The following is a 16782-nucleotide window of genomic DNA, read 5'->3' on the forward strand; positions in this document are numbered from 1 at the left end:
TTATTATTATTTTTTTTTTACTTTTATTTTTATTTTGGGGAAGTTGTAAAACTTGTCCCATTTTCATTTTTATTTCTTTTTCTTTTTAGGAAAATTGCAAAATTTGACCCATTTTTCATTTTCTTTTTCTTTTGAGGAAAGTCGGTACCCTCCACTTACGATTTTTTTTTTTTGTGTCATTAATAAATACACAATCACACACAATGAGTCTCAAGCACACACTAATACACACTAATAAATGCATAAACTGTGAATAAAATATACAAATGAGTCATGATGCATAAATAATATCAAGTGTCATCAATCAAAGTATATAATAAAAACCCTCGGTTAAAAAATCTTAGAACTAGAAGAGTTAGGATCAGTGTCATCTCGAGCCTGCGAATACGGGAACAGCGGATCAAAGAGTCCCTCCATCATCCGGGTACGAGGAGTAGTATCCCTACTAGTCCCTATAGCTCTAGTAGAAGACAAAAAAAAGCAGGACCTGTCCAGCTGGAAAACGGCGTAGGTTGGCTCCAAGATGTAGGAAGAATCGGTGGAGGCATCCTCCCAGACAATGGAACTGAAAATAATCCCTGTACCAGTTGAGGCAGCGCCCAGACAATGGAACTGAGTATAAACCCTTGTCCGCGGGAGTAATTACTAGCCTAAACTCAGGCTGTGAAGGCTGGGAAGATGAAGGTCGCTACCACTGACCCTTAAAGTGCTAGAATGGCTGAGAAGACTGAGGCTGCTGCCACTGAGGCTACTGCCACTAAGCCTCCTGAAACGGCTGAGAAGGCCGAGGCTGCTGCTGAGACTGAAAATGCCGACAAACCTTAGGAGATCGTCTGCGGTAACTAGGCTCCCCCTCGTCCGAGTCTCTATGCCTCGAGCGCGAGCGAGACCTCCGTGCTCCTGAAAGACACAAAATAAAAGATGTCAATAGTGCAAGATAGAACAAATGGTAAATATAAGAAAACAGGTGAATATACCTCGAGAACATCGCAAGAACTGCCCTGACAACTCGCACCACGTTGAAGCTTGATGATGTAATACTTCAAAGCGTTAACCAACTTCATAAATCCCATCATGTCTGAGTGTGTAGGTTGAGAACAAAGAAAAATTAGTAACAAGTGGTGTAAAAATGGATGAATAACGTGTCAAAAAGTTTAGCGGCTCTAACACATCAGGCGGAGACTCCTGTGCCTGTCTAAAACTCTCTGGCGCATCAGCAATATGATCCTTAGTAATACCAATCGGCCCCAGGTAACGGAAAGGGATAATGGCATTGCCCAGTAAACCTTCTTTAGCCAAAGAGATCTTAAATTTTAATTAGCAAAGCATAGAACTAGATTGAGGTGGGACCTGAACCTCCCCCCTACGACGAGCATTCGTCTGGAAACATGATTAAATAATCAGATTATTCGACGGTTTAAAAAGTGACTAGCGACAAAATTCTCAAAGGAAATCATACCTCGAGAAGATGGGGCGGAGGAGCCAATGAAGGAACAAGTCCTGTACATAATCGTCCTTTATACGCACAAGCTCCTGATAAGGAAATGTGTAGCGCACTAGTAGAAAAAATGCTATTTGTAACGCCCCATTAGTAACTGACATAAATTATGTTAGTTACTACAAGGGTATTAGTAACTGACATAGCTAATGCGGGTTACAAATAAAATAGCATTAGTAACTGGCATAACCAAAGCCAGTTACAAATATAAGGTCAAAGATAGGCTGACCAATTATTAGTATGGGGCATTAAAAATGTCAGTTACAAATAACAAGTCAAAATTTATTGACTTAATTAAATGTAATGGGTTTTACTAAGGCCAGTTACTAATGCTACTCACGATTTTTTTTATTTTTATAAATTAGGATACTTTTCCTCTGACGGCATACAACCTACCTTATTAATTAATTACCCCATTCTTTCACAACAATCCTTTTTCATTTCCTCTAAAACTGCTCTGCTCCTCCAAAACTGCTCTGAAGCTCCTCCAAATTTCAATCATGGAAGTTATCAACAAGGTACGTTTTCGATCTCCTCCTATTATATTTATATTTTAATTAATTCTGATCTAATCGATTATTCAAGAAATAAAAACATGAAATTCTAGGGTTTATTTTCGCCTTTTTTTTAATTTAATTTAATGGGTGTTTAGTGGTTTTATTTAGGGCTGGAAAACGGATCAGGTCGGGTCGGGTTCGTGTTCGGGTCACCTAATTTCGGGTCAGCTACCCCCCAACCAGAACCTGATTCATTTAACTTTTCGGGTTGAAAACCCCAACCTGAACCTGATATTTTCAAGTTCGGGTCAACCCGAAATTGACCTTATTTGACCTGATTTTTTATTTGGGTTAAAATCAGGTTTCTTTGTCCTGAAATTGACCCGACCCAAACCTGATATATTCAGGTTCGGGTTAACCCAAAATTGACTTGAATAACTTTTTTTACGTTTTAATTCAAACCAAAATTAACTAGCATAGTCTAACAAAGTAACAATACTAATTAACGATTATAAACCAATAAAAAGTGTAATTCACTAATTACAAACCAAGTTTCAAAAAAGATAAAAGTTTATATAACACAAATTACAGTTCTCAAAAATAATAGAAGATGCAATAAGATTTTCATTTGGATTAACATCGGGCGATGTTGGGACTTGTGTTCCTTGTTCACCACCTCAAGCTTCAAAATTGATCCCAGAACATTTCCAATCGAACATGGTGGCTACTTCTTGCTGCCAAACCTATAAAGAAAAACAACACTAACATAATTAAAATATGCATATGATCTAAATATGACTAGCTTGTCTAGGTCTAACTATTAAGATCTAAATTAAAACACGCATGCTCATGAAAAACAAAAATAAACAACAAATTTTACCAAGAATCACCATAACATAAACATAAACAATAAAAATTAGCAAAAACAACTGTATAATAACATAAAGAACAACATTTAACATCAAAAATAAGTAATAACACTCGAAAATTAGCATGTAACAAACCAAAATAAACGATAGCAGGTAAATATAAAATTAACAACAGAAGAATTCGAAAATAACATGTAAAAACACGAAAAAAAACAGTAAATATTATAGAAGCAAGATACCTTGTTTGATGGAGGAGGGGAATTGAGGAACGCGTCTCGTAGAGGAATGAAGGAGTCAAGCCGTGAAGGAGTTGACAATGGTAAAGTTGGTTTAACAGAACTACCTATATCGAATTCAACAATGAGTTTTTGAGGAGAGAAAAAATTAAAGAGAGAGAAGTGAGGAGAAAAACGGCTGGAGAAGTGAGGGGAAATGAGATTATTTTAGGGTTTTAAATTTATATAAGGAAGCCTCTTTGTGAATTTGGGCTGGGCTTATAAGCTATTTACGTTTTTTTTTATTACTTAAACTAGTTCGGGTTATCAGGTCGGGTACGGGTTGACCCGACCTGATTTTGAGCTGAAATTTATTTCGGGTTAAGTGGGTCATTTTCGGGTTGAGATGTTTAACCTTGACCTAAACCATTTAATTTCGGGTTCGAGTTCGTGTCGATCCATTTAAATTTTCGGGTCAAAAATCTTAACCCTAACCCGCTTTTTTCGTGTCGGGTTCGGGTCGGGTTTTCTACGTAAAAACAACTGCATAAAATGTACAGATCAGGTGTTGTGTTTAAGCTTAGTCTGACATGTTAGCTTTATGCTTGTTTTTGTTTCAAATCCGATATAACTGTCATCAACTTATCATGATAGAAGGACGATCTATAAGTCATGAGGCTTTTTTTAAAATTACAAGAACCTAAGAAAAACTCTATGGAGAGCTTACTCTTATTCTTTTCTTTGATGCTTGAATCATAGGGTGTTGGTTGTTGGCCATAATTTTATTAGTTTATCTTGTCTCTTTGAAATTTTCTAAGATCATAGAAACTCTCAAGAAGCATGGTGATTTTCATGTTATGTGTTGTTACTTTGTTATATGCCTTGACATTTTGTAAAATGCTGCTATATACAATTTGAATGGTATTGGCATGGTTTTGAATGGTTTAGCCTGTCCTTTTTTATTTGGGGGAGGGCGGTGTTCATATGCAATTTATTGCTATAATATTTGCAATTTTTCAGGAGCTAGTCCTGTATTCTTCCCTGATATGTATAACATTCTTATTCTCTCATTCTATCTCTCCAGATAAATGATGTCCATAGTTTCGAGCTCAATGGGCTTTCTTCACAATTTGCTGAATTGTTACACCTGCCTTTTATAATCTTACACGAGAAAATATTTTTATAAACCATGCTATTATTCATATAACTTGAATTTGGTATCTTCTTTGTTCCAGCCTCTGTTGATGCAGTTTTGTTTATTTTACAAAGGTCATGTTGTTAAGGGGACAGTCCTTGTTAATCGAACGCTATAAAGATATTTTTTTTTATTACATACAATGTTCAGGTTGGAGTTCACTTAAGAGTTTTGAGCTAGTTTAGGCACATAGATTCATCCAGTTAATTAAATAATTTTGCAAAGAATGACTTTCCTAAGTGTATGTCGATGTCTGATGTTACCTGGGTAGTCTCCCTCAGTCTTGATGCTTATTTTCTTTTATATACCCTCAATTGATGCATTGACCATGTTGGTAGAGTTCACTTGGTGACTGTCTGAAATAACCCTTTTTTTAATTTTAGATTTTGTTTATGTATATATTTCTTTCCCATGCAGAATTCTATCGTAATATCAAGTGCTCAGTGTGAACTGTTGCTCTCCCATACAGAACAGTCAAATTTGTGAAGCAGACAGAGACAAAATCGACAAAATCGTCAAAATTTGAAGGTTGACCATTGTATCAATTAACTAACTAGCTTTTTATTAGTTATAGAGTATTATTTAGTGTGAATTGTGAGAATTTGTAATTTACAAGTACATCAATTCAATATAATTTACGAGATGTCGCTTAAAGTTGGTCCTATATTGGTGAGATTGATAGTTATTAACAATTAATGGTCTTTACATTAGAAAAAATATATAAATGTAGTGTACGGGTGGTGGTAGTAGATGAATCTGCTATTGCTACCACTTTTTAAAAAAAATAATAAAAACACTATTCGTAACTGGCGTTAGGCTATGCAAGTTACAAATAATACTTTATTTGTAACTGGCATAACTTAACGCCAGTTACAAATAGTATGCTTTTTAACTTGGAAAATAGCCTATTTGTAATGGCGTTAGGTTAAGCCAGTTACAAATAGTACATTATTTGTAACTAACATTGGCCAGTTACAAATAATTTTCACTAGTTGTAACGGTGGCATTGTTACAAATAGCATTTTTTCTACTAGTGACGCTCCCCCTTGTTCATCAACGCCCTAAGAAAACGTGAGTCCAACATCGACTCAGGTGGAGGCAAAGCACCACAAAGCGGTCAGCGTTGTGCTGACGAACAACGTGCTCCCGAAGATACCAAACAAAGCATGCAATACCAAAGAAAACAGTACGGGACGCCTAAAGCTCTAAGGCTTCAGGAAGATCAGTCATCCCAGCCCAAGGCTGATACTGGATCTCAATAACAACCTGAAAACCATAAAAAGTTATAATAAATGCCGGAAAATAACATCAAGGTAGAGAATAACATGCTGCAAAATCAATTCTTACACCAACAGAAGAGATGTGTAGACGAATACTTTTGGCCTCTTGTCCTGAAAGGAAGAGCGATGATGTTACAAAATCCGTTCTTCATGTTAGATAAACGTTGAAATGTTTATGGACTATGAAAAGAATTATGAAGTAATTTAAAACCCATATTGAGACAAATTTCTCTTAGACCTTTTTCGATTAATAATTAGGCGTAAAACATGTTCATACATGTTTAAACTTGATTAATAACAGACCAAAATGCGTTAAATGCAATGATTGGATCCAATGGAACCTACATTGCTGAAAAACCGAGGCAAAAAAATAAACAAAACCCCAAATTCCCATGCAAGGCCTATACAGATGGATAGCCCTTTCAAATAGCTTTCTAACGGTATATTATAAGCCCAATTTCGAGCAAAAACAAAGAAGTTATGATCAAAACACTAGACCGGGGCCTAAAACCAACACCCTTGCACTCTAATTGTCATAACTTTTGATCCATATCATATTGTAACCTAATTCAATGGCATTGGAAAGTAGATATTCAGATATTTCCAATGATATCTCACACGCCTTAATCCAACTCCGCAACCAAAAGTTATGGAAGTTTTAAAACGCGTTTTCGTTTAAGGCAAATCGCAAACCAGCGCAACTCAATCAGATTCGCGCGCCATCTGATGGCGCGACTCTAAAACCCTAAACCCAGATCCTTATGCCTATAAATAGGGGTCTTCGTTAAGCATTAAGGGGACCGAAAATTCAGAAAAAAAAACCCTAGTATTCTCAGAACCCTAATCTCTCAACTTCTCTTACTATCATACTACTGTTTCTTCTCTCTTCCCAAATACTTTCCAACCCTAATTTAATCCATTGAAGTCCTTGGAGGTACGAAGAAGAAAAAAAGCCCATAAACACATTAAACATAGATTTAACATAAAAGAAGAACGGTTAGTATCTTGAGAACTTAGATAAATCACATCTCCTTTATCGTTTCAATAACTTTAATTGAATAAATAGTATTGTTTGATCACTTTATAGAAACTTGTAATTAATTAATTCACATAGTACTCTTTCGTTAGTCAAGACTAGAATTTGAATAATTAATTGTTGTTTTATCACTTAAGACAAGACGAATATTGTTTATTTATTGTTCTTTCACGAATATTGATTAAATAAAGAATAACGACGTTGGAATGTAATTCTTACATGATTAATGCGTGTAAATAAAATCAACTAACTTAGTTTTAGGTGTCGCGTTGCATATATTGTTTGGTGATGAAATTGTTAAAAAGGAAGAGCTAGTAGAGGCCGCACTAGGGCTAGAATAACGATTCCTCCTTAAAAGGAACATTTTTTAGTACCCTCGCTCTCGAACGCATTTCTGGTTTATATAGACCATGTTGGGAATGGGTAAACTTACGATTCATGCTAATTATCCCATGAACTCCACATGGGAGAAAGGCATGAATGAGGTTTATGAGTTTTCCTAAAACTCATTTGTTCGTAGTTATGGTTCAAGGTTTCCAACACTAGGTTGCCTATGGATTGTAACGAGAACTAACTTGGATAATATCTAGTTAGAGAGCAAGAATCGAACACATAATATCTTCCTTTTTCACAAAGGTAAAAATCAAACAAGCAACATTGCATCATGCATAATCATAGCACAGTTTAACCATTGGGGATTGGCTCATTGACTAAGGGTTGCCAACACTAGGTTTCTATCCTAAAATCAATAACAATCATCCCACCCATATCGTCAACAAAATGTTGGGAGGGCTATGTCGTGGTTCAACACGTTGAGTGATTGATTCGTGCATCGTCCCTTAAGATATGGTACATTTGGACACCCAAGCCTTGACCTTAGAATGACATTGTGTGCTTTGACGGTTCCTTTTATGTGCTTATGTGATTACATGAATATGTGGTTCGTGTCTAATCTAACTAATTCCAACTTGTTACTTAGAGATATAAAAAAATAAAAAAATTCGCAAAAATTATGGTTCGACAAAAAAAAAAAAAAACAGTTTTTTTATCGTTCTTTTTGCGTTTTCGCAAAAAAATAAAAAAATAAAAAAAAATTGTCGAACCTACCAGGTGGCACGCGCAACTGTCAAAGTTGCGCACGTCCTCCTAGCGTAATTTCAGAAGTTGCGCGCGGCACCTCTGCGCAACACTGTGTCTTGCGCGCGCCCACTATGTCTTGCGCGCGCCCACTGTTCAACAGTGACTTTGACTCTTTGGCTAACAACGTTGTCTAACTTTTACTATGATCGTCTTTTTTTTTTTTTTTTTTTTTGAAAAATCAAAAAATATGTTTTTTATCGTTCTTTTTGCGTTTTCGTTAAAATTTTTTTTTTTGGTAGATGCTACTCTTGAAGATGTTTTTTCCACCTTAGGGCAAGACGAAAATTTGTGTGCGATACTATTTTTTTATTATGATGTTTCGTTTACTTACTTCATAATCAAACTAATGACATTACATCTTATGAGGTTCGTCATTAGAAGTTCGCATCCCTTAATAGGACGTCATCAATATTTTTATTCTTAAACGTGCCTATTTTCGTGTTCATCATGTTTTAGTTGTAATTGATAAACCTTAATTTAAGAGTATAATTTATTTACCTTTTCTATGATTTAAAAAGAAAATGCCGAGAACCTTACATGGGATGTTTTCCACGCACAAAAAAAAAAAAAAAAAAAGATACAAAAAAAATAATAATTCTCAAAAAAAAAAGAGAAAAGATAATGAATGATAAAACCGAGAAAATGATTTAAATATTTCATGGATTTTACATTCGGAGGCCATCATTCTTTTTAATTAGCAAATAGTAAAATATTATCCTTTAAAGATGAACAATATGAGAATCATAATTGAAAAAAATGACATAGATCTCTATTGAAATCTAAGTGATCAACAAATAACATAGTATATTTGATCATTTTAAGGAGTATGTTAGGGTTGATTAATATTCCTAAAATTTGATGACCATTTTCAATCCAACTTTCGTTTCTTTCTCTTCTACCTTCTTCGAAAACAGTTCATTTAAAGTAAAATCCTTAGATGATTATGATGGGTGTCATAAATGGCGCCCATTTGGTGAGCATTTAGGTTGTTTTTACCTTCTTTTCATGGATTTCATGCTTAATAAGTGCTTAGTTTTATGCATTTGGTCTTGGTTTTACTTTTCCTCTCTTATTTTGTAGCTTTTATGCATTTTGTTTGTTTTTCTACTCTTTTCTCCTTTATTTGCTCTATTTTCGTGGTTGTATGTATTGTACGAGGTTTGAGTCTTGATATTGGTGAATTACTAAGGTGGGAGATGCTTTTAGAGGAAGCTCATGGCCATTGGAAAACTCAAGATGCAAGGAAGTGGAATCTCCAAGTTCTAGCTCTTGCGCTCTCAAGCCGTGCTCTCATGAAGATGGGGTGTTGAACCCACAATCAAGTGCTTTTGGGACTGCCTCTCTTAGTGTTCATCATCATCTTAATCTTGAGACCTTAGCGAACGCATGAAGCCGTGAAAAGATCGAATAAACCTAGAAAGACGCGGGCGCACAAAGCTCGGGCGCCCGCGTGCCACCCTTGCAGCGCGGGCGTGCCATCCCTGCAGTGCTGGCGCACCACCCCTGCAGCACGGGCGCGCCTTCCTTGGTATTTGCTTGCTCGGTTTTTGTTTTTGCGCCCTATTTAATAACAAGTTTTAGAACAAGTTTCATTTAGATTTTGATCATAATTTTAGCTTAGTTGAGAGCTTCTCTCTTTAGTTTTAGGGTTAGTTTAGGAGTAGATTTTAGAGAGAGAAAGCGAGGAATTTCAATGGTGATTGAGAGATTAAAGATTTAATGGTGACAATTTTGTTGGAGATATTCTCTATTATCAATGAGCATTCTTAACTCTATCTCATTTTATTGATTTTTTTAATTTCATATATGTTTGGTTTGATTTTGATGTTTGATTGTTGATTAGTGTAATTGTTCTCTATATTTTGATGATTTTTAATTTCTGTAGATGTTTGTGACTAGATGATGATGTTTGAGTAGTTGTTTAGCTAGGGATAGGGTGAAACTTGTATGATTGATTATTAAAGTGATTAATGGAAGTTTTCGTGTGTGTAATTCGATTAGGAATTGAGAATTATGCTAGATTGCATTGTAGTTTCTAATGATACGGACCATTGATTTAAGAATTGCAATTGTCGATTGAGCTTGATTAGTGATGCACCTAGTTAGAATCTCTCGTAGTTGGCGCTAGTTTAACCTCTAGGAGATAACTTGTTGACTCTTTTGATTGAGCTTGCCATTAGTCTTCACAACCATTGACTTCCATGTATTTCTAAGTCGCTACAATTATCATGATTACTTGTTGATTCCCGTCCCTAGTGCTTTATTTGTTTGGTATCTTTATTTGCTAGTTGGTTAGTGTTCTCTCTTTATCTTTGTCTTTGACCTAGCTTAGGCGCATAATTTAGAGCGCTTGAACATTACCGTTCCTTTGGGTTCGACCGTTGACTTGCCTCTATACTTTTACATAGGTTTGTTAAGTGTTTACAAATTTAGTTTGATGGAGGGAGGATTAGTTTCAACGACCTAGTTTTACCCCTCGTCAAAATGGCACCGTTGCCGGGGAAGGGTGTATATGTTTGAGTGTTTTTGATTGCTTGAGTCTAGGTCTTTGTATATACTTTTCTTTGATTTGATTTTTTTTTTTTTGCTTTGTATAAAAATGGCATGTCTATCATTTCCTTAATATGACAATGAGCCTTTTTGTGAATATTTCAATAGACTTGAGGGATCTTTAGACTTTAATTGTTGTAATATTTTGGAAGCTTGTGAGATTTGTTATTTTGGTTTAAATGAACAAACTAGGGATGAAGTTGAATGCATGCATAATGGTTAATTTAGAGAATTGTCAATTGATGATGCTTGGGATTTTTATGTTTGGTTTGCTAGGAATGTTTATGATAGGGGTAATCATAAGTCTAATATTAATATGCAATGTCTTGGTTCTTCTAATATTAGCATGAATTCCCATGATTTGCCACATGATCCCTTAAGTGAACCGAGAACACATGATTTCAACTCTATTTCCCCTTTTGTTCATGATGATGAAGTGCATGCTTAAATTCATGCTAATGGTGTTTCAATATTCTTTATTTTTTACCATGCTTTCTTGTGATGTGCTTCATTCCCTTGATGATGAATCTCATGTGTTTGATTGCACCCCCACTCCCCAATGTGATTTATATGCTCATGACCTTAATGTTGATTCTTCCAATCTTGGTTGTACTTCTTCTATTCTTGTTGAGCCTAAACCTTCTACATCTTTTGAATCTCTTGTTCTTATATTTGAGTCTCAAATTAGGTGCATTGATCTTGATAATGAGCTTGGGCCTAGAAAGGAGATGATTCTTAATTCTATGAGAGGTCAATTAGAGGTGATGAAAAAGAGTGTGGAGCATCTTGAGGAGGGAAGAAAGAGAGGTAAAGAGCTAGAAAGCCAGTTGTCATCCTTAATGCTTGTTCATGAAAAATCTCTATCCAATGTGTGTGTTGAGGGTGATAATGATTGTAGGCGTCACTCAAAGTGCGCCTACGTTAAAGCATGCTTGAATATGCTTGACACACTTAAGAAGTGAGAATTGACGTATACGATTAGGGACAAGGAAAGTAGGGAGCCTCTAACAAGTTTTTAAGTAACTTGTAAACCGTTCAAGGATCATAAAAGGCAACCACGATAAAGGGACAACGATAGGCAACAACGATTGACCCATGAAGGTTACACCCTATTCATAATCCATGAGATTATTAACTCCATTTGGTTCAGAACCACAAAAGGAGGATTGGGGATGATGGTACGAAGTGAGTCATGGAGTCACATTCGCCCGTATTGGCCTCTACTCGATTCTTATAGTAAAAAGTATTCCTGCGATCTCAAAGGCATAAAAAAAAAATATTCAATTTGCTCCAAAATATTATTAAGCAAAATTGGTTGAATATTAATGCAACATATAATTCAAAAATATTTGATAATAAGATTTAAAAGGAACCCAAACCGGTCGTCCAAATTATCTTATTAGGCGTGTTTTTCAATAACATATTCCCTTTAACATGCAATATGGTGATAAATAAATATAATAAAATAAGCATTTATATTGGAGGCAATTTAACAATAAATTGTTGGTCAAATCAAATATAAATTATAAACCTAATCATGATACTAGCAACAAGAATAAAATAAGAGTAATTAAGTGATTAATTACTCACTTTCCGCGTTTCCTTGAATTGCTACATCATGAATAAACTATTAGTAACTTCAATTCAAATATAAATCAAATTGAAACAATTAAATTAAATAAAAAGTAGATTTGTTTTGGTCCAAACCCTCATTTAATTTTACCTTTCACGCCTTGGTTTAAGTATAGAACTTAGGGTTAAGTATGAACTCCTTGGAGTACTTAAGGGAAGAATTATGGAAGAATAGGAAGGCTAGTGTTTAGGCTAAAGAGGGAGAAGATAATTATTTTATGATCAATCTTGTAGATGATTGAAAAAGGGGATATATGATCTCTATTTATAGAGAAAAAATAAGGGTCGAAAAAACAAGATAAGATAAGAATTCGATTTGGAATAATATATACTCTTGCGATAGACAACAGTTTTAGCGGTTTTTGTTTTTATCATATCTTTTGATCCAGAAAACGGAATAAGATAAATATGATATCCTTGGAAAGCTCTTGAAGTATAATTTCTAACCCAATTAGAATCAGATTAAAATAGTTTATAGAACAAAAGATATAGACGAAATAGTTAGACGGTGTCTGTTTTGGATAGAGTTTGACATTTTATTCATATCTTTTCCGTCATAGCTCGGAATTGATATTATAATATATCATTGGAAATATAATTTCAAGAGCTATCTAAAAATCTGTGAGGCAGGAAAATAATATTTTTATATCTTTGAACGTCTTTTAATTTGAATAGAAATAGGACTTTCAAAAAGAAAAGTTTTATTCAATTTCAAACTCTTTAATCTTATCTTTTAAAAAGGATAATTCAGATATTTTAGAAGCTTATAGAAGCTTCCAATTAATCCTGATTGGTTTAGGAATGGGATTAAATAATTTTGACACTCCACATGATAATTGGGTCATAGGTGAGGTGGGCTTAGACCACTATCAGCAGTGAGGAGAAAACGAACCCCTCAATCTCTCTCTACCCACTTTCTCACTCTTCCCATCCAATTCCTCTCATGAGAGGTTTTTTTAACTACACCAATGCTCAAAAAAAAAAACTCCTCATCACTTTATCCTCCCCTATTTACTATACCCCACCATAATACACATCACCATTTTGTTTCTCTTTTTATCTAATAATGTTTATACTACATATGTAACTTTCCAATACAATTTAAAATATGTAATATTTAATTTTTATAATTACGTTTTGATTATTATTTAATAACTATTAAAAAAAAATTAATTTTTTTTTGAAATGTCTTTTTATTCAATTAATTACGGTTAAAATTTCTGAATATACCATTTACAATGTTATTTTTTATTTTACGTTTTAATTAGAATATAAAAACTAAAGCAAACAACAGCAATTATAGATTATATGAAAGATGTTTTTTGTAACTTAAACGATTAATTAGAAGCGCATTTTTTAAATGAACACATAAACGGCAATACAAATACATCGGATATTAAAAAAAGTACGGTTACGAACTTAAAAAAGGGGATTGACCTAAAGCAATACACGAACACGAGTATTAAAACCTAAAAACGATACGTTTACAAACTACAAATTTGCTTATTCGGTCGTGTTATGACGAAAGTTCTGCCATATGTGCTCTACTAAATCTTGTTTGAGAGACGAATGAATTTGTCTATCACGAAGGGCAATCCTCCTTTGAAAGTATGCGTTGAAATCAATGTTGGGTGGCCGCCCGACGTTGAATTCAAATGGCTCGTTGTTATTCACCGTGGCACTTGTGCTCGGTCCCGGCCGCGCTGCTGTACGTTGTGGTCCATCTTCTTCGTAGTATCGTCTCAAAACATCTGCACGGGTGTAGTTGTGTCGTTCATCCTCGACGATCATGTTGTGCATTATTATACAGGCTTTGATAATGTCACAAAGAATATCTTCGTCGTATGCAAGTGCTGGTTGTCGGAGTATAGCAAACCTGGCTTGTAAAACTCCGAAAGCCCGTTCAACGTCTTTTCGAACTGCTGCTTGTTGATCAGCAAACAACTTGTCTTTTTGAACTTGAGGATGTGTTATACCTTGTATAAAAGTTGGCCATCTCGGGTAAATCCCATCTGCCAAGTAGTAGGCCAACTCATATTGATGTCCGTTAACCCAAAAATTTATTGGTGGTGCACGACCTTGTAAAACATCATCAAACACCGGTGAACGGTAAAGGACATTAAGATCATTACATGAGCCAGGCATTCCAAAGAACGCATGCCAAATCCATAAATCTTGATCAGCAACGGCTTCAAGAATGGGGGTTGTAGTTTTGCTACGACTAGCATATTGTGCTTTCCAAGCCGTAGGACAATTCTTCCACTCCCAATGCATGCAGTCTATACTACCAACCATGCCTGGAAACCCACGCAATTCATTTTGGTGAAGGATTCTCCTTAGATCTTCATCTGTAGGTTTACGTAGATATTCACTTTCAAAATGAGTAATAACCCCCTGACAGAAATGTTGCAATGCATTCCTTGAGGTTGTTTGACCTATACGAAGATATTTATCCATGACATCAGGGGCTACGCCATACGCTAACATTCTTATTGCAGCGGTGCATTTCTGCAACGGTGATAAACCAAGCTTTCCAGCTGCATTCCGACGTTGTTGGAAGAATTGATCCCCTTCAACCACCTTATTCATAATGCGACAGAACAAAGATCTTTACATACGAAATCTACGGCGGAATTGGTTGTCGTTATACACTGCATTACTCGCAAAATAATCATTATATAGTTGCACATTCCCTTTTTCTCTTTCCCTATCCCTTTTAGGCTCCGGGACATTTGCTATATCATTATGAAGCTGGAATTCTTGTGGTGAGACTTGGGGAATTAAAATATATGGTAGGTGGTTAGAAGCATAATCATCAACTAACCGATCAAATTCAACGTTATTTGAGAAATCAGAAGAACTAGAGCTTGAGGTGGAGGAAATGAAAGACATGTTTTGGCTATGGTTTAATAGGTTGTTTGTTTGGGATTCTGTCCGTTTAGAATAACACATGCATGTATATATAGTCCAAGTGACTATCAATGCATGTGAGTTGCTCTGATTTTTCATGTTAGTAACTCTGAATTGAAATCCATGTATCATTGCAATATCTGTAATGAAATTGATGTGTCATGCATGTATATAAAGTCCACATGACACTTCAATGCAATCTCTGCAATGAAATTGATGTGTCATTGCACTCTGAATTGCAATTGAAATATTGATGCATGTGATATATGACACTTTGACAGTTGATTTGACTCTTCAATGATCTATGTCATTATATCATTACTTGTGTTCAGTTGATATGACTCTTCAACATAAAGTTGTGAAGATTTTATTGGGATGTATATTTGTCATTAACCAGTACATGTGATTATTATTCAAAACAAATTTAATAAAGTAAATAATTTACTGCATAATTAATGTTATATAAAAACAAACATCATTTCACATTACTGTAAATAAAAAGGAGTACATCTTAACCTTAATTAAAATAAAAAGGACTACATTGAACATTAATTAAATAAAACAGTAGCAAACACATTAAGCTGATTATTATTACATGCTCCTTCTACCATAGAGTAGTGCACGTAATTCTTCCTTGTAAGCCTCTTCATCGGGAGTTAGGTCCGGTCCCTTTGCCATTAGATCTTGCAGCATTTCATAGTTCAGCCTTCTCTCTTGAATTTCGACTTGTTTTTGGTGAAGCTCTACTTGTTTTTGCTTCCTTCTTTCCCTTTCCATGTCGAAATCCAACTTCTTCAATCGCATTTGTGCCTCAATTTCCCTACTTGCATTATTCTGCTGCATTTGCTCAGTAATGTTACAGACATCAAAAGCCACTCCTTTTCCCTTATAACACCTGGACTTTGCCTTTTTAACGCCATCAGGTCGAGGAAGACCCCCCATAAATGAAACCGGTAACGGGAACAACATCTTCATCTTCAGTTCTACACCGCTTTTCACTTCCACTACTGTCGTCTTCGACAGCATCACCGCAAGCTAATCTTTCCTCTCTTGACAACGCCCATCTCAGTTTTGTCCTCCACTTCGGGTCATTTTTAACCATTTCCCAACCATGGTGACAATTAAAATTATGTGGAGTAGGCTTAGAGGAAATATAGAATAACTTACTCGCATTATGAATTCGGTCTGCTTCGTTGTAACCACTGCCAGTTGCCCTTCCAGCTTCGTCATAGCAACTACTCCATTGTATTAAATCAGTTGTCATCCTTCTCCAACGGCTTTCCAAACTCCTCAAAGGTCTTGGCGGTAGGATGTGGGGTTTCTCAGAGTGCGCTTGATCATATGCCGCAGATATTTTTTGCCAGAGCGCAGCTGCTTTTTGGTTTGTACCAACAATTGCATCTTCACTGAATTGAAGATACAAACCAATTAGAGCTCCATCCTGTGCAACATACCACATTCGACTTGCTTTTGGAGATGGTTGGTTTTGATTCACAGACCCTCTTGGAGGATGTGGAGAGTATTGAGGAGTGTCTGGAACAGGTTCTTCCATTTCATCATCAAATTGAGAATTGGTCCCTTGATAAACAAGAGGTGAATGTGGTTCATAGGTAGTGTTTTCGAAAGGAGTTTGATGAGGTGTTTGATGTGGTGAATTTTGCAAAGAAGTGTTTCCAAGCCTTTATAGGAAAAGCTGGAAACGAGGATTAGTGACAAAATCATCACCCAAATCAGAGAAATGATTCGTAAAATCAGGGTTGTTAGGATCCATAAGTTGATAAAGTAGTAAAGTAATAAAGCTTTAAACAATAACTAGTAAGAAATTCAACAATTACTAAAAAAACAATAACTAAATTATATTTTCGGAAAATGGAAACATCAACAACAACAACAACAATAATAATAATAATAGCAACAACAATAATAATAACAGCAATAATAATAATAATAATAATAATAA

At 35.3% G+C, this 16782-nt stretch overlaps 2 protein-coding genes across 2 annotated transcripts; both read right to left on the reverse strand.

Annotated features, from left to right (window-relative positions):
• Positions 1-5471: 5471 nt before the first annotated feature.
• On the reverse strand, positions 5472-14501 carry LOC110699867 (putative nuclease HARBI1). The gene is made up of 2 exons (XM_021877378.1): positions 13587-14501; positions 5472-5540 (listed from the first exon to the last, which is right to left on the reverse strand). Exons 1-2 carry the CDS (start codon positions 14499-14501, stop codon positions 5472-5474), a joined length of 984 nt encoding a protein of 327 aa, XP_021733070.1.
• Positions 14502-15413: 912 nt separating this feature from the next.
• Positions 15414-16374, reverse strand: LOC110699868 (glutathione S-transferase T3-like). Its single transcript, XM_021877379.1, has 2 exons — positions 15781-16374; positions 15414-15659 (listed from the first exon to the last, which is right to left on the reverse strand). The coding sequence occupies exons 1-2, from the start codon at positions 16372-16374 to the stop codon at positions 15414-15416; spliced, it is 840 nt and encodes a 279-aa protein (XP_021733071.1).
• Between the last annotated feature and the right edge of the window lie 408 nt (positions 16375-16782).

The sequence above is a fragment of the Chenopodium quinoa genome, unplaced genomic scaffold (genome assembly GCF_001683475.1).
Source record: "Chenopodium quinoa cultivar QQ74 unplaced genomic scaffold, ASM168347v1, whole genome shotgun sequence".
NCBI classification, from domain to species: domain Eukaryota; kingdom Viridiplantae; phylum Streptophyta; class Magnoliopsida; order Caryophyllales; family Amaranthaceae; genus Chenopodium; species Chenopodium quinoa.

Excerpts from the sequence above, each read along its gene's own strand:
- LOC110699867 (XM_021877378.1), bottom strand. The coding sequence starts at position 14,501 with ATGAATAAGGTGGTTGAAGGGGATCAATTCTTCCAACAACGTCGGAAT. Across the intron at positions 5,541-13,586 it reads GACCGAGCACAAGTGCCACG|GTTGTTATTGAGATCCAGTA; the intron begins GTGAATAACAAC and ends TATGGTTTTCAG.
- LOC110699868 (XM_021877379.1), bottom strand. The coding sequence starts at position 16,374 with ATGGAAGAACCTGTTCCAGACACTCCTCAATACTCTCCACATCCTCCA. Across the intron at positions 15,660-15,780 it reads AAGATGAAGATGTTGTTCCC|CAGAATAATGCAAGTAGGGA; the intron begins GTTACCGGTTTC and ends GAGCAAATGCAG.